General features: G+C 41.8%; 1 protein-coding gene across 1 annotated transcript in view; it reads right to left on the minus strand.

Moving 5' to 3' along the window:
• ZDHHC13 (zinc finger DHHC-type palmitoyltransferase 13) overlaps positions 1–18,472 on the minus strand; it is a 3,021,844-nt gene that overhangs the window by 2,152,927 nt on the left and 850,445 nt on the right. The window contains exon 4 of the mRNA XM_044082531.1: positions 6,609–6,686. Coding sequence (XP_043938466.1) covers positions 6,609–6,686 — 78 coding nt within the window. The remainder of the gene's footprint in view (positions 1–6,608; positions 6,687–18,472) is intronic.

Raw genomic sequence — 18,472 nt, forward strand, 5'->3', positions numbered from 1 at the left:
CCTTCCCCTTTCTTGAACAACATACTGTCTTGTATCTGACATAATTTCCATCTTCACAGGCCTGTTATCTCCTTGGTAGGCTCCTAGAAGTGGTGGGTATTTCCTTCCCCTTTCTTGAACAACATACGGTCTTGTATCTGACATATTTCCATATTCACAGGTCTGTTCTCTCCTTGGTAGGCTCCTAGAAGTGGTGGGTATTTCCTTCCCCATTCTTGAACAACATACTGTCTTGTATCTGACATCATTTCCATATTCACAGGTCTGTTCTCTCCCTGGTAGGTTCCTAGAAGTGGTTGGCATTTCCTTCCCCTTTCTTGAACAACATACTGTCTTGTATCTGACATCATTTCAATATTCACAGGTCTGTTCTCCCCTTGGTAAGCTCCTAGAAGTGGTGGGTATTTCCCTCCCCTTTCTTGAACAACATACTGTCTTGTATCAGACATCATTTCCATATTCATAGGTCTGTTCTCTCCCTGGTAGGTTCCTAGAAGTGGTGGGTATTTCCTTCCACTTTCTTGAACAACATACTGTCTTGTATCTGACATCATTTCCGTATTCACAGGTCTGTTCTCTCCCTGGTAGGTTCCTAGAAGTGGTGGGTATTTCCTTCCCCTTTCTTGAACATACCGTCCTGTATCTGACATCATTTCCATATTCACAGGTCTGTTCTCTCCTTGGTAAGCTCCTAGAAGTGGTGGGTATTTCCTTCCCCTTTCTTGAACAACATACCGTCTTGTATCTGACATCATTTCCATCTTCACAGGTCTGTTCTCTCCTTGGTAAGCTCCTAGAAGTGGTGGGTATTTCCTTCCCCTTTCTTGAACAACATACTGTCTTGTATCTGACATTTCCATATTCACAGGTCTGTTCTCTCCCTGGTAGCTTCCTAGAAGTGGTGGGTATTTCCTTCCCCTTTCTTGAACAACATACTGTCTTGTATCTGACATCATTTCCATATTCACAGGTCTGTTCTCTCCCTGGTAGGTTCCTAGAAGTGGTCGGTATTTCCTTCCCCTTTCTTGAACACCATACCGTCTTGTATCTGACATCATTTCCATCTTCACGGGTCTTTTCTTCTCCTTGGTAGGTTTCCTAGAAGTGGTGGGTATTTCCTTCCCCTTTCTTGAACAACATACGGTCTTGTATCTGACATATTTCTATTTTCACAGGTCTGTTCTCTCCTTGGTAAGCTCCTAGAAGTGGTGGGAATTTCCTTCCCCATACTGTCTTGTATCGGACATCATTTCCATATTCATAGGTCTGTTCTCTCTCTGTTAAGTTCCTAGAAGTGGTGGGTATTTCCCTCCCCTTTCTTGAACAACATACTGTCTTGTATCTGACATCATTTCCATATTCACAGGTCTGTTCTCTCCCTGGTAGGCTCCTAGAAGTGGTGGGTATTTCCTTCCCCATTCTTGAACAACATACTGTCTTGTATCTGACATCATTTCCATATTCACAGGTCTGTTCTCTCCTTGGTAGGATCCTAGAAGTGGTGGGTATTTTCCTCCCCTTTCTTGAACAACATACTGTCTTGTATCTGACATCATTTCCATATTCACAGGTCTGTTCTCTCCTTGGTAAGCTCCTAGAAGTGGTGGGAATTTCCTTCCCCATACTGTCTTGTATCTGACATCATTTCCATATTCATAGGTCTGTTCTCTCCCTGTTAAGTTCCTAGAAGTGGTGGGTATTTCCCTCCCCTTTCTTCAACATACTGTGTTGTATCTGACATCATTTCCATATTCACAGGTCTGTTCTCTCCCTGGTAGGCTCCTAGAAGTGGTGGGTATTTCCTTCCCCATTCTTGAACAACATACTGTCTTGTATCTGACATCATTTCCATATTCATAGGTCTGTTCTCTCCCTGCTAGGTTCCTAGAAGTGGTGGGCATTTCCTTCCACTTTCTTGAACAATATACTGTCTTGTATCTGACATCATTTCCATATTCACAGGTCTGTTCTCTCCCTGGTAGGTTCCTAGAAGTGGTGGGTATTTCCTTCCCCTTTCTTGAACATCATACCGTCTTGTATCTGACATCATTTCCATATTCACAGGTCTGTTCTCTCCTTGGTATGTTCCTAGAAGTGGTGGGTATTTCCTTCCCCTTTCTTGAACAACATACGGTCTTGTATCTGACATATTTCCATATTCACAGGTCTGTTCACTCCTTGGTAGGCTCCTAGAAGTGGTGGGTAATTCCTTCCCCATTCTTGAACAACATACGGTCTTGTATCTGACATCATTTCCATATTCACAGGTCTGTTCACTCCTTGGTAAGCTCCTAGAAGTGGTGGGTATTTCCTTCCCCATTCTTGAACAACATACTGTCTTGTATCTGACATCATTTCCATATTCACAGGTCTGTTCTCTCCTTGGTAGCATCCTAGAAGTGGTGGGTATTTCCCTCCCCTTTCTTGAACAACATACTGTCTTGTATCTGACATCATTTCCATATTCACAGGTCTGTTCTCTCCTTGGTAAGCTCCTAGAAGTGGTGGGAATTTCCTTCCCCATACTGTCTTGTATCTGACATCATTTCCATACTCATAGGTCTGTTCTCTCCCTGTTAAGTTCCTAGAAGTGGTGGGTATTTCCCTCCCCTTTCTTGGACAACATACTGTCTTGTATCTGACATCATTTCCATATTCACAGGTCTGTTCTCTCCCTGGTAGGCTCCTAGAAGTGGTGGGTATTTCCTTCCCCATTCTTGAACAACATACTGTCTTGTATCTGACATCATTTCTATATTCACAGGTCTGTTCTCTCCCTGGTAGGTTCCTAGAAGTGGTCGGTATGTCCTTCCCCTTTGTTGAACAACATACTGTCTTTTATCTGACATCATTTCCATATTCACAGGTCTGTTCTCTCCTTGGTAGGCTCCTAGAAGTGGTGGGTATTTCCTTCCCCTTTCTTGAACAATATACTGTCTTGTATCTGACATCATTTCCATATTCACAGGTCTGTTCTCTCCTTGGTAGGCTCCTAGAAGTGGTGGGTATTTCCCTCCCCTTTCTTGAACAACATACTGTCTTGTATCTGACATCATTTCCATATTCACAGGTCTGTTCTCTAGAAGTGGTGGGTATTTCCTTACCCTTTCTTGAACAACATACTGTCTTGTATCTGACATCATTTCCATATTCACAGGTCTGTTCTCTCCTTGGTAGGCTCCTAGAAGTGGTGGGTATTTCCTTCCCCATTCTTGAACAACATACTGTCTTGTATCTGACATATTTCCATATTCACAGGTCTGTTCTCTCCTTGGTAGGCTCCTAGAAGTGGTGGGTATTTCCCTCCCCTTTCTTGAACAACATACTGTCTTGTATCTGACATATTTCCATATTCACAGGTCTGTTCTCTCCTTGGTAGGCTCCTAGAAGTGGTGGGTATTTCCTTCCCCATTCTTGAACAACATACTGTCTTGTATCTGACATCATTTCCATATTCACAGGTCTGTTCTCTCCTTGGTAAGCTCCTAGTAGTGGTGGGTATTTCCCTCCCCATTCTTGAACAACATAATGTCTTGTATCTGACATCATTTCCATATTCACAGGTCTGTTCTCTCCTTGGTAAGCTCCTAGTAGTGGTGGGTATTTCCCTCCCCTTTCTTGAACAACATACTGTCTTGTATCTGACATCATTTCCATATTCACAGGTCTGTTCTCTCCCGGGTAGGTTCCTAGAAGTGGTCGGTATTTCCTTCCCCTTTCTTGAACAACATACGGTCTTGTATCTGACATATTTCCATATTCACAGGTCTGTTCTCCCCTTGGTAAGTTCCTAGAAGTGGTTGGTATTTCCTTCCCCTTTCTTGAACAACATACTGTCTTGTATCTGACATCATTTCCATATTCACAGGTCTGTTCTCTCCTTGGTAGGCTCCTAGAAGTGGTGGGTATTTCCTTCCCCTTTCTTGAACAACATATCGTCTTGTATCTGACATCATTTCCATCTTCACAGGTATGTTCTTCTCCTTGGTAGGTTCCTAGAAGTGGTGGGTATTTCCTTCCACTTTCTTGAACAACATACTGTCTTGTATCTGACATCATTTCCATCTTCACAGGTCTGTTCTCTCCTTGGTAGGCTCCTAGAAGTGGTGGGTATTTCCTTCCCCTTTCTTGAACAACATACTGTCTTGTATCTGACATCATTTCCATATTCGCAGGTCTGTTCTCTCCCTGGTAGGTTCCTAGAAGTGGTGGGTATTTCCTTCCCCATTCTTGAACAACATACTGTCTTGTATCTGACATCATTTCCATATTCACAGGTCTGTTCTCTCCTTGGTAAGCTCCTAGAAGTGGTGGGTATTTCCCTCCCCATTCTTGAACAACATAATGTCTTGTATCTGACATGATTTCCATATTCATAGGTCTGTTCTCTCCCTGTTAAGTTCCTAGAAGTGGTGGGTATTTCCCTCCCCTTTCTTGAACAACATACTGTCTTGTATCTGACATCATTTCCATATTCACAGGTCTGTTCTCTCCTTGGTAGGCTCCTAGAAGTGGTGGGTATTTCCTTCCCCATTCTTGAACATACTGTCTTGTATCTGACATCATTTCCATATTCACAGGTCTGTTCCCTCCCTGGTAGGTTCCTAGAAGTGGTCGGTATTTCCTTCCCCTTTCTTGAACAACATACGGTCTTGTATCTGACATATTTCCATATTCACAGGTCTGTTCTCCCCTTGGTAAGCTCCTAGAAGTGGTTGGTATTTCCTTCCCCTTTCTTGAACAACATACTGTCTTGTATCTGACATCATTTCCATATTCACAGGTCTGTTCTCTCCTTGGTAGGCTCCTAGAAGTGGTGGGTATTTCCTTACCCTTTCTTGAACAACATACTGTCTTGTATCTGACATATTTCCATATTCACAGGTCTGTTCTCTCCTTGGTAGGCTCCTAGAAGTGGTGGGTATTTCCTTCCCCTTTCTTGAACAACATACTGTCTTGTATCTGACATCATTTCCATATTCACAGGTCTGTTCTCTCCTTGGTAAGCTCCTAGAAGTGGTGGGTATTTCCTTCCCCTTTCTTGAACAACATACTGTCTTGTATCTGACATAATTTCCATATTCACAGGTCTGTTCTCTCCCTGGTAGGTTCCTAGAAGGGGTGGGTATTTCCTTCCCCATTCTTGAACAACATACTGTCTTGTATCTGACAATTTCCCTTTTGTATCCCCTCTCCTTAAATAAATCGGTAATAAAATCCAATTCATCCAACATGTCCTCATATCTGGAGGTCATGCGGGCTGCTTTGATACACTGGCTCTTGAAAATATTGTGCAACTGCTTTCTAGGATGGTTACTAGAAAAATCTAAATAATCATTTGAAAACGTACTCTTTTTATATATACGTGATTTAAATCCATTTGCATCATGGGATATATATATATATATATATATATATATATATATATATATATATATATATATGTCCAAATATGCTACACCATTGTAGCTAACAGCGTGAGTGAATTTAAGAAACTCACTACTAGTATTCAGAAATGTAATAAAGGAATCTAGTTCAACTGAGCTTCCGTCCCACAAAATGTAAATATCATCTAAAAATATGCAGTAATGCCTCACATGCTTGAACAAAGTACTAGGAAGGAGTACAGACTCTTCCCAGTCCAACATAACCAAGTTTGCAAAGATGGGGGCGCAAGCTGTCCCCATTGTTACTCCCTTGTTCTGTCGGTAATGTTCACCTTCAAAACAGATGTAATTGTGGTCCAGCACAATGGACATACACTCCATAATCAAACATGTCATATCCCAACCTACATGTGAATGTCTTCTCATGCTACTGCAAAAGGCCTCCAGCCTTAAGTCCTTGGGAATATAAGAGAAAAGGTCAATAACATCAATAGTTACATAAATATACCCTTCTCTCCAAACTTTAATAGGAAACTTCCCCAAATATTCCCAGGAATCCTTCACCATATGTGGAATATGTGTATAAATATGTTTTCACCATGTGTCTACAGCTACCCCTAATGGGAAGGTTTTTGAATGGCTTCCAGAAACCATGGGTCGAAAGGGGGGATCATTTAAATCTTTATGTATTTTTGGAATACCCACCAGAGTAATATGTAAATAAACACAATAAAAGACATGAAAGAAAGAAAATGGCTGTCTAAAGGCATACATGCACACACACACTGAAAATAACAGCTGACAAAAGGAAGAGGATTCAAAAATAAAATCCCTAACACTGCAAGGGGAGGACAAAGGCAAGAGCTATTACAGAAAAACAATTTATTTAGCTACAGGAGCTGCAGAAGATATGTCTCTCACTTTGAAGCTGCACACACAGCATTGTGGGAGAGAAGATGGAGCTTTCGAACTGAAGACTTTGTGAAGCTATTGTTGGATCTGTTTAGATCTGAAATCCCACAGGTTTGAGAAGGATGAAAATGGCAACACTTGATTCAACATTTTTTTCTGAAATAATTAATAATCAAACTGAATTGCTCTGATGGTCAAACAGGATATTTAACAGTAATTTGTCGTGCAAAAGATCATTACATTTTTACAAATCCTGTTACTTTACATAATATACACACATCCATAATATTTACTGTGTTGTTTAAGTACCTGATTGCCCAGTGAAGAGGAGTAGAGTTTAGGTCTCCACCAAGCTGATCTATGACAGCACCTTTTGAAATGTAATACCTGCAGGATTACAAAGTACACAGTCAGAATAAAACACCTGGTATACTAAATTCATAGTATTAGTGTTTCAATGTTCTCTTTAGTGAGAAAAATGTAATTAAAGCATTTAGGTGAACACTAAATTCAGAAGTTAGCATAAAAAACAGATACTCTAGTCACTTATTTACTCTATGTCCCAAGTGTTCTCTCCATCTAGCTGCATCACGCTACAACAAGTCAACCAAGCCCATAGTGAGTCTGACTACTGCTGCTGCAAAAGTTATCATATCCCACTACCTAAAGAACTTGCACAGATGAATTTCAACTGCAGTTGCAAAAGTCCACTGCCTTTTCTACGTGCTTAAGTATCACATTTACAGACTGTATTTTGTATAGTAAAGAGTAGCAACTAACATATAGGGGTACTACCTGTCCCTCTAACATTTGTAATCCTATATCTCAGTAACCCCACATTTGCATGCAAACACATACCACTTGTTAGTTTAGTTTTCTTTCTGTTCTTCTATACTGTGGAAGCCAGCATTTTTGTTTTTAGTAATCCCAAACTTGCACACCTACAAAAATATCCTGTTAGCTTTCTTATTTTACTGTTTAAAGGCTTGTGACGACCCTCCACTGGACCAGTAATCAAGAAGCCTCAATCCTCACCACTGGCAGCAGTGGAGGACATTCACTGGGAAGCTAACAGGTACACACACACAGTATTTCCAGATGCAGCTCTCTGCATCAAGTGCAATTTCCCTTAAGAGCACACAGAGACCACAGTCAATCTCGGGCTGGTTTCTCTATCATCCTCCAGATCCCCAGTAAGACTCTCCACCGGCATAGCTATAGAGTTGAGATCTCAGCTGAGTGACCAATCCAAGAACTCCAGCACCCTCTCTGTCCAACCAGTACTTCATGTCCCTGCCCAAGTAGACATACTCTTTGAGGTTTCATTTACACACAAACACACAACTGGGAAAGTCTGACACAGGTTTACTAGCTATGTCTCCTCTCCCCAGACTATAAGGTAGTTTCCACTGCCACCAGTCACTCTTTATCAGCTACTTTAAGGCCCTTAACAAAGGGTGCCCAATGTTACTGTGTAATATTAATACTAATACAAATGGTAATTTGACCAAGAGCAAAGCTATTAGGAGTGGCCCACACCGTGTCACCAAATAAAAATGCAAGTACTCTCAAAACTTAAATATCTCTACACACATCAGCCACAATGAAAGGTTTAAATATATTTAATAATAAATGAACAAAACAATATGCCCCCATATCCCACCCACCCCAACACTTCTACTCATATCTTAAGCAAACCACTCCCCCTCATTCTTATAGGTTCATATGTTAGTACTAAGCTAACTGCCCTTGCAAGCCATTTTAAGCCTAGCCAATTATCCCTTGTGAGACTCAAACCCTGCATTTTGCATTTGTAAGGCAAACACCTTAACCATTAGGCCACCCTCCAATTATGCTCCAATTATATACAACTCTACCTTGTCCACACCCACATTTCATTCACACCTTACCTACTTTTATTTAACCAAATGTATCTGATTTTCCTTACATCCATCATCTTGAATTATTATCCCCCTACTATTATTCTTTGCATATTACTCTACTTCACCATCACAATACAATCGCCACCTCAAACTATCTTATATTAACTCCAGGCTTACCACCTTATCTTCTACTATGCAAACATCAAACTAACATTGCACCAAAACTTTACTACTGACCAATCACGTTCCCCCACCCCTCCTTATCACAAACCACAAGGCAAAATGCCAAACCAGATTGTCAAAACCCACCCTGAAGTCAAAACATTTCCACCCTTACCCTAAGCTGTTCACCTACATCTCTGTTTACACCTGATGTTACATTCAAACACATAAATACCACTGTTACTATTTTTAAACACACCATCACAACTGATATGCTCCTTCTCTCCTGCCTAACCTCTTTACTCTTAATTCTTAACCTCGCTACAACTATATCCTCGCAAACCCCTACACACCAATACACATCAACAACCTCCTTCAATCATAATAAATACAGCTTCTCATATATCTCCTCCCAAATTCAAACCACAAATTGACCTCCTTACCTCCTATGAAAACACACTTGACACCAGTGCCATCACCTATGAATAAAAAACACTTCCCATGGTACTCATTCCTCATTATCTATCTACTCAAATGTGGAGACATACATCCTAACCCAGGCCCACCATCTAATCCTAACCACACGAGTAACCCCAAAGATTTACACACACTTACACTGAACTTTAAAAGTATATGTACCAAAATAGCCCCACTGCATGCCTGGATTGATCAAAATAAACCAGACATACTACCCCTTAATGAACCATGACTACACCCCAATGTAAAAGACTCAGAAATAATACCACCCAACTTCGCAGTAATCAGAAGAGATAAACCTAAAAAGGGGGGAGGGATAGCCCTTCTACATCCCTCTATGCTCAACATCACACCCTACACCAGTAATATACCCATCTTTTCTAATGCTGAGGTACCAATCTCTTTTTTGAACCTCAAAACATCAAAAAAAATTTGCATAATAGTAATATAGATCCCACCTGGTCACAATATACCAGTGCTGGAAAATATTTTATCCTGGACATCCCAAACAATAAACCTCAAAGCAACAATCTTAGGAGGTGTAAACATAGATTGGCAAACCATAGCTTCCAACTCCCCGCACAAATGGTATAAATCTGTATGGTTTTTCACAGCTTATCAATACTCCAACAAGATACAGCAAAGATCTTACCTGCCAATCCACACTAGACTGGATCCTAGTATCCCACCCCGCCAATTACCCCCCCCCCCCCCTCTTCCGGTACACTGTCTACGTGTCTCACAGATCATCTGCCAACTTATTCCCTTAACTCCCAACACTGTAAAATCAGTTAGGAACTCAACTAATTTTTGTCAGCATAAATTCAACAATCTCCTATATGAAATGGACAGGACAACCCTTAAATGGCTACCCCTTAATGCTGCTGCACTATACTTTAATAAAGCCTTCCTTCACATACTTAACACCCCAGCTTCCATTCGTCTGAAAAGAATCAAAAATAACTCAGCAGCATGGCTCTCTAAGGAATGCAAACACCTGATAAACAAAGGGACCTAGCCTGGGTAACCTGGAAACTAAACAAAAATGAACAAAATCTGTCAATTTCAAAACACTAAGTAACAAAGAGACAAAACTAATCAACAGAGATAAGAAGTCATACTATTCCCAGCTTCAACTCCAGCATAATATCAACCCCAATACATTTTGGCACTCTATATCTTCTCTACTTAACCCTGCAACAAACAGAGAGCACACCCCATCACCTGATACCCCTCCATCACAAATAGCCAAAAATTTTAACAAGCACTTCATAAAATCAGTATCAGACCTATTAGCTAAAATGCCTAATGCTGGACTCCCCACCCTTCAACCTATTCAGACACCAACACTAGACCATCAATTACTTCTAACCCTGTCATTAATAACCCCTCTACTCAACAAAATATCATACAAACCCCATTCTCATTTCAGCCCATACCCACTGACACCATTAAGAAACTGCTACAAAAACTAAAACCCTGCTCTACCTCAGCTGATAATCTTCCACCACACTACCTCATCTGAATCAGAAGTACCTACCATATGGAAACAATCTCACATCACCCCCAGCCACAAAGGAGGCAACCCTTTTGAACCAACTTCCATCCTATATCCATCTTGTCACCCATATCCAAATTTTTCGAGAGAGGTACACATAAGCAGGTAATGCAATATCTATTGCAAAACAATCTTTTAACCAAAACTCAACATAGCTTCCGACCCAGCCACAGCACAGCTACAACCATATTATCTTTTACAGGCACTGTGAACATGGTCAGAGATACAGGATGCTATACAACCTCAAGTATTCCTTGATCTCTCCAAGGCCTTTGACAGTGTCTCACCCCTTATTACCGAACACATTTTCTAACTTGGGATTCTCACATAACACAGAAAAATTGTTTCAGAGCTCAAGGATTATAAACAAGCAGTGAATTGGTCCAATGAACTCTCACTCTTTCTCCACAACCCTACTGGAGACCCTCAAGGCTCCATCTTCGGACTCCTGCTCTTCAACATTTTCACAAACAACCTTGACGCTGCCTCTCACCCTTGAACCCTCATTCAATACGTTGATGTTTCCACCATAATCTGCACTGCTTAATCACTACCAGAACTACTTTCAAAAACTCAACAGTCCTTTACTGCAGTCGAATCCTGGCTAAGAAGTGCCCAACTCTTTCTTAATCCAAAGAAGACTAAACTACTAGTCTTTTACCCCAAAAACACCTCTCCTATCACTGATCATTTCAGCATCCTTACATCTGACAACACTGTCATAAAAATAGTCTAGGAAAACTTCATGTCTGTTCTACTACATGAAAAAATAGAATGTTGGTTTCAGTTAGGAAAATAATAGAAAGGGGGGGATGCATAGATGAAAAGCTGAGTCCAAGGGAAAGAAAAGGCATCCGTCTTCCAGGTTGAGACTAGGTTGTTGCTGGAGCAGAATCATTTTCAGTTGAGCATTTTCCTTGGTGGTGAAGAGGTCTGTCTGGGGACTTCCCATTTCTTGGGTATGCTGAGAAATCTTTCCCAGTGCAGATGCCATTCATAGGGGGTCCATCAGGATTCTGCTGAGGTGATCCGCTAGAATGTTTTGAGCACCTGAAAGGTGTTGCGCCAAAAGGTACATCCCCAGAGGTCTCCCAAACATGCATTGCTAGGCACCAAAGAACCCAGAGAGGGTAGGAGTGAGTGCCCCTGTTTGTTTATGTGCCACATGACTGCGGTGTTGTCTGTTTTTACTAATAGGACCCCTGTATTCCATTTGCTACCAGACTTTTTTGAACTACCATAAGCTGTTTCAGGTTTATGTGTTTGTCTCTGAACTAATTTTCCTTGTGTTTGGAAGTGTTTGAAATGAGTCCCCCCCCCCAGACTGTCACCAAGGAGTCTTTGGCTCCTGGTGAGTGAACCTGAAAGGAAGGCCCTGGTTCTGCGCACAACCTTGTGCCCACCATGCAAATTCCTCCTTGGGATCAGCTGTATCTTGGCATGCCAGCAACAAACATGTTTGAGTTGCCAGTGGAACTTCTTCATGTGCAGCCTGGCCAGGGGAACCATGAGGATGCGAGATACCATGTAGCTGAAGAATTCCTTGTCTGTGAGGCATTGTTTCTGCATGATCTTTGGAAGCACTGAGTCAGGAAATAGACCTTTTCAAGGGATGAGTCCAGAAGAGTCCCCAGGAAGTCAATCCTGGTGGAGAGTTCTGTGTTTTATTTGTGCTGATTTATGGTGAAGTCCAGGGAAGTCAGGAGATTTTGGGTGAAAACCAGATATGAGTGGAGTTTTGACAGACTCGTGGCTTGTATTAGACAGTCACACAAGTAGGGGTAGATATGGACTCCTCTGGTCCTGCAAAAGGTGACTAGAGGGGCTAAGCACTTTGTGAAGACCCTGAGAGCTGTAGATAAGCCAAAGGGCAGTGCAGAAAATTGATAGTGACTGGTACCTGCTCAGAAGCGTAAAAAGCTTCTGTGTGGTTCCTCTATGGGAATGTGCAAGTAGGCGCCTTTTAGATCCAGGATGACTATAAAGGTCTGAGGAGCCTTGTAAAAGCTTTTGAAGAGTTAACATTTTGAATTTTGTAACCAGCAAGAACTGATTGAGGGTAGACATGTCTATAATTTTTTTCTGGGAACCAGGACTAGCCTGGAGTAGAAACCATTTCATTCTTGGTGTTATGCAACTGGTTCCACTGAGCCCTGGGATTCTGCATTTGGGAAAGGGCCTCTGTCCTTTGATTTGAGGGAATGTCTGGATAATCTGAGTGCTTTAGTGACTCTTTGAAAGTCAGTCTGTAGTCATTTGAAATGACACTTAGAACCCACCTGTTCGAAATGATGCAAGACCAATTTTCCTTGAACAGCGATAGTCTTGCTCTTAATTTTGTGGGGGAGGGGAAGGAGGGGGGTACAGAGAGACTGGGATGGATGAGTCATTGTGGCGGTTCACTGCCTGGGTCCTTGTGGTTGTTGCCTTTGTGTCCTTTCCCTATGCCTGTTTATTCTATGCCTGTTTTTGGATTGTGAAGGAAAGAACCAATGTTTAGTGCTAACTCTAGGAGGCTGAACCGGAAAGTGTAATGGTTTGCATGGATTTAGCTTTGTCTTCCATCTTTTTAAGTACAGCCTCAGCTTTGGGTCAAAAGAGGAGATCGTTGTCCAGATGGGCATCCAAAAAATTGGACTTGTCATGGTCAGGGAGGGATTGTTACCTTAGCCCTGCATGTCTTCTAATAACAGAACCAGTGGTTGCAGCCTAGCTGGAAGCTTCATAACATCATAGTCACAGTGTAAGGAATGCCTAGCAACTTAGAGCTGGAATGATAAAGGTCCAGTAATTTGTTGGAAAGGTTCTTATCCTCAATAATTGTGATTTTTTTTTACTTCAGCTGATCCAGAATGGTCTGCTGGTATTTTATCATGTGGAATTAACAGTTAAGGGCACTCATAGCTAAGGTTGCAGAGGTGTAAACTTTTTTTTGCCATATCTATCAAGAGCTCTACTCTCTGTCACTTGGCAGGGAGGCTTTGTAGGAACTGGCACTAGCTGCTTTCGGTCCTGGAGTCACAACCTCTGGATCAGCAGAGAGGTTTTTTAAAGAGATGTTTTGGAGAGTCCAGTACCCTATAAAACCTGTCTGGTTTTTGAGGAGCTGGAAGAAAGAAATCAGGATTCAAAGAGGAATCCAAGAAAACATCCTCTACCACCTCTAAAACTGGAGGGATGGCAAGAGGCTTGTGGAGGAATTCCTTAATCCTCTTTTTGGATTGCAGGTAATCTTGGGCTTCCCACAGGAAATGCTCCTTCATGGCATAAAGACTTTCCCCAAAGGTAATGTCCTGGGAGGGGGGGGGGGGGTAGAGTAGAAGCCAGGTTTTCTTCAGAATATGACTCCTCAAAGGAAGTCAAGGAGGGTCCTTCATCAAAAACAGTCTCCTCCTGTTCAGAATCGTCAGCAGATTTAAAAGGGTTAAAAAGAACTTCTGGTGTAGAGTCTTTTTTCCTTTTCCCTCAGGAAAACTTAATGGGGGGGGGGGGTGTATCTGGGTCTGACCAGGGAAATTAACTCTTCAGTTAACCTAACCAAATCCTACTGATAACTCTGTGTGTTGGAGATGGTAGGCCTAGGCATAGACCCAGAGGAAGTTCCCTTCTTTGGGGTAGCTCTTGGTTTGGACCTAGGTACATCTGCAATTCTGATGCCAGTCTCTGGAGAAGAATGTGCAGCCTGTGTTGTCTGATGCCACAAGGAAGCATTATTGGTTAAAGTGCATTCATTGGAAGTTGAGGCCTGCTGAGTGGCCCTGGACCCAACTGACAAAACAACTCCTAAGGCCTGTGTGGAAGTTGAGGGACTCAACAGCATATCGGACTTTGAATGGATCTCAATAGAGGCCTGTTCCACCACCTCAGTCGTGGAAGTGAGCTGCAAAAGTGCTTTGCCTTCTTCAGTGATCACAAGTCTTGGAGAACTACCTGGCAGAGCGTGATTGTCATCCGAGGCCCTAAGCATCGTACATTTTTCTTAATCCCTTTTGCACTTAGGGAGCTCAACCTTGGAATGACTGGCAGGTGCCTTTGGACACTTGAGAACCAGATGCAACACAAAGGTGCCTAGCTAAGATCTCGGCCCTAAGCCTAATAGTCCTAGTGTTGAAATAAGCACAGAAGAGGCAGCTAGATACGTCATGATCTGGGCCTAAACAGGTGACACAAAAAGATTAGCAGTCTCTGCGTGGAATCTGCTTACCACTGCAGAGACAATTATTAACCTTATCTGACATGAGTCACTCAATGAAAAAAGGGTTCCCCAGTGGGGTACTTAGCTTTCAGGTGACTTCTTTCTGGTGCAGACTAAAGATAAGAAACACTGCTTTGGGCTCTGATGCAAAAAAAGGCTGAAATCATGACGTCTGCTGGCTCCCTATATACTCAAGCATACTGACGTTGGTCAGGGCATCTGCCAGCTCTTGGAGGAGGTAGATTTCGTTTCTCTGGTATTCAAATTGGCCAAAGACTTTCACTGCAGGAAATCCCACAAATCAGCATTGCAACAGTGAATACACTCGAACATATACATTTGTAGTAAGTGCACACAACTGTACTTTGTGATGCTTTGACATCTTAGCATTACTTTTTCTATACATCTATTTACTTATTTGACATTTGTTTACTGGGGTGGTCTGACTGGGTCTACAGATCCCATTTTCAGAAGAGGCCCAGGGAGAAAAACTCCACTTACAGTGCAATACAAATGCAGTATAATCCAATTCAATACAAATGACATTAGAAATGCTATACAAAAATAAGTTAAAAGAACATAAACTGTTACAAGATGTTACAGTGTATACTACATGTCTAGACAATTCTACCGAGTTAAAATATTTTAGACAATAATAATCACTCTCACCTATGAGCAGGTAGTGTCCCAAAATAGTATGTAGGTAATGTATGACACTGTCTGTTCTACTACATGAAAAAATAGAATGTTGGTTTCAGTTAGGAAAATAATAGAAAGTTAGTGTGAGTTAAGAAGGGGCATTACAGCCTGAGCAGTAGCTTAAGGATATGGTATAGAAACAGAGACGGGGTTAGGAGAGCCTTAGGATCTTGCAGTCTGTGAGGGATTGAAATATGACAGAAGAGGAGGATGAGGCTAGTGTGGAAGAAGAGGAAGACATGAGCATTAGGCAGGCATTTTGCAGGAGCAGAGCCATGTCATTGGAGATGATTTTAGGCTTTGAAATGGGTTAGGCACAGACATGGTAGCTAGAGGTAGTGAATTCCATAGTGTAGAGACAGTGTATGACTACAGATAGTGACCTTGTTTTTTGTGGGTTTTGAGATAGCTAAGAGATGTTTGTCTTCTGATCGTAGGGATTAATTTGGTGTGTAAGTTGTGACTAGACTGGCTAGTGCAGGGCAGGCAGTAGATTTGAAAATAAGGTTGTGTAAGGTGGATAGCTGAATAAAGGCAAGTTGGTTGGGGAGTTCAAGCCAGTTTAATTCTAGGAGTGGTTTACAGTGGTTTGTGTGATATTTACTTTGTGGCAAACTTTGCAACTTTGTTGTAGCACTGTTCTATCTTGCTTAAGGTAGAAGTTTGTAAGTTGTTTAGGATAGGGGCACCATAAAGAAGGGATGGAAGTAAAATGTTTTTGCAAGGGTAATTTTGGTTGCTGCAGTAAAGAAATGTTTATTTCTATATAAGAGTGTCAGTTTTTGATGTGTTCTCGTTATATTTTGCTGTATATGGAGTCAAATGAAAGTTATTTGTCAATGATAACTCCTATGGTGCTTCTAAAAATAAGGAAAGACAGGTCAAGGGCAATACCAATAGCCCCAGACTGGCCCTGGTAACACTGGTATCCTCTACTACTCAACCTAACCAACAAGAATCCATGCCAGTTACCTCAGAGAGTGGACCTTCTGACTCAGGATAAGGGAAAGATTGTGCATCTCAACCTGCAGACACAAAAGCTCTCAGCCTGGATAATTCCACAGCATCCTGAACTAAGCCTGCCCTAAGCAAGCAGGTTCAAGACATCCTTAAAGAGGCCAGAAGGCCCAGTATTAGGAAATCTTACTCAGCTAAGTGGAAAAGGTTTTCCATTTGGTGTCAAAAACAGGGCCACAATCCTCTTAGCCAAGATAAATATCATCCTAGATTACCTGGTTAATCTGGTTGACAAGGGCCTGTCCTATTCCTCCATTAAAATTCATACCTCTGCCATTTTGGCCCATATCCCTGTTCTTCCTCCTGTCTTTTCACACCCCCTTCTCAGACAGTTTCTTAGGGGAGTGATTCACATCAGGCCTCCAAGAGCCAACCTACCACTATTTATCTACTCTTCATATTTTGAAGAATATGATACTGAGCTTCTTTGATGAATAAACTTCCAGAAATAAAACAGACCCATACAGAAATTTACAATCATAGATTACTTAAAAATGAACCAAAATACAAAACAGGCTTTGTCACACAGTGAAATATTCATCTCGCTGACCAAAAGCAACAGCCATACCAAAGTAGTCTGACATCTGAATATTCCATTTAGTAGTGTATACCCTCAAGTTGTCTATTTCTGAGAAGGGTTCTGATAGCTGAAGTCTTAAATGTCACCATTAAACATGCTGATGACATCTTAAGAAAGGTATCAGGCGACTTCATTTTCCCACAGCTTCCTGAAGGTCCCAACTTCACCTCACACATAACTGACTGCATATTCCCTTTTCATGTTTATAAACCCTGGTCTGAACACAGCAGATGACTCTCGCACCCAGTTACAGTTGTCTTGTTAAATACCACTGTCGTTCTAGTTGCCTGCTCTTACGTTAATCTGACCATATACCTCATTCCTCTCTGCTTTCACTGGCTTGTGTGAGTAATCACAAAATCATCATTTTTGAAATCCCTCCCCTTCAACTATTTAAATTTATTGGCCATCCTACTGTATTCCATAGTACGTGAATACAAAAGTAACCACCCCTTTCAATCCATCTTGCTGTTTTAAAAATAGTAACTCTCCACTAAACCTTAACTTTTTAAACAGGTACAACTTAAGTTACCTACTTTCACATCTAACTTCTCTAGTGCACACTACAGTGCGCATTTTATTTCCATTTTACCTTTAAGCACCCCTGTGACTAGCACTTGCTCTAATACTTGCTGGAAAGCACTAGGAAGCCTTAAACTGATATAAGCACTCAACTCTCCTTGTTAATAAGGAGAAATTAATTGTAGGCACTAAACAGTCTATGACTGCAAAGTACCTTGCTACGGTAAGGGAAAACAGCTCCTGTACTTTACAAAAAGCACTAAACCAGGCATGTCCAAGGGTCAGCTTCCGGTGATGTCTCCTGTCCACCTGGTGAATCTGGGCATACTGGGGCAATGCAGCAATTGCCTCATGTACACAGACAACCCTCTCCTCCTACCATCCAACACTACAACCTGTGAGAGATGCACTTACATAGCCAAAATGGAAGCAAAGCTCTCTCCACCCAAGATTGTGCTAGACAGTCAAGAGGAAAAGGTTAACACCCACACTACACCTCAAGCAACACATAGCCCTTCTAAACCCACACCACCAACACCCACATATAGTACAACACTAAATCCACATATGCAGAGGCCCTTAACTGTAACCTGCCCAAGCAACAAGGACCTCTGAAGCTCAAACGCAAACAAACACCAATCACAACCAAAGTGTCACATAGTTCACAACACCAGTGTGCCACCCAGCAACAGCCCCTAAGGCAAGACAATGTACCTAACACTTTAGTCGTAGGTGACTCTATAGTCCGGCACACTGATGTCCCACTCACCAGGTTGAACAAGGAGAAAATTACAGTCAGCTGCCTGTCGGGTGCCAGGATCCGCCACATAACACATGCACTCAAGTCACTCCAAAACAAGTACAAATATGACTCTGTCATTGTCCATGTTGGAGTGAATGATTTGAGATGTACCTCCCTGGACTACATGAAGAGAGACATGGAAGAGCTCTCGGATCATGTGGCCCAGACAGGTATGACCCAAGCCCTGAGTAGCATCCTGCCTTCGCCCAGAATGATACCACAATATAAGGACAAAATGACTGACTTCAACAATTGACTAAGCTCCTGGTGTCATTCAA

Source organism: Protopterus annectens, chromosome 9.part0, assembly GCF_019279795.1.
Source record: "Protopterus annectens isolate FY-2018-M chromosome 9.part0, PAN1.0, whole genome shotgun sequence".
In the NCBI taxonomy this organism is placed as follows: domain Eukaryota; kingdom Metazoa; phylum Chordata; order Ceratodontiformes; family Protopteridae; genus Protopterus; species Protopterus annectens.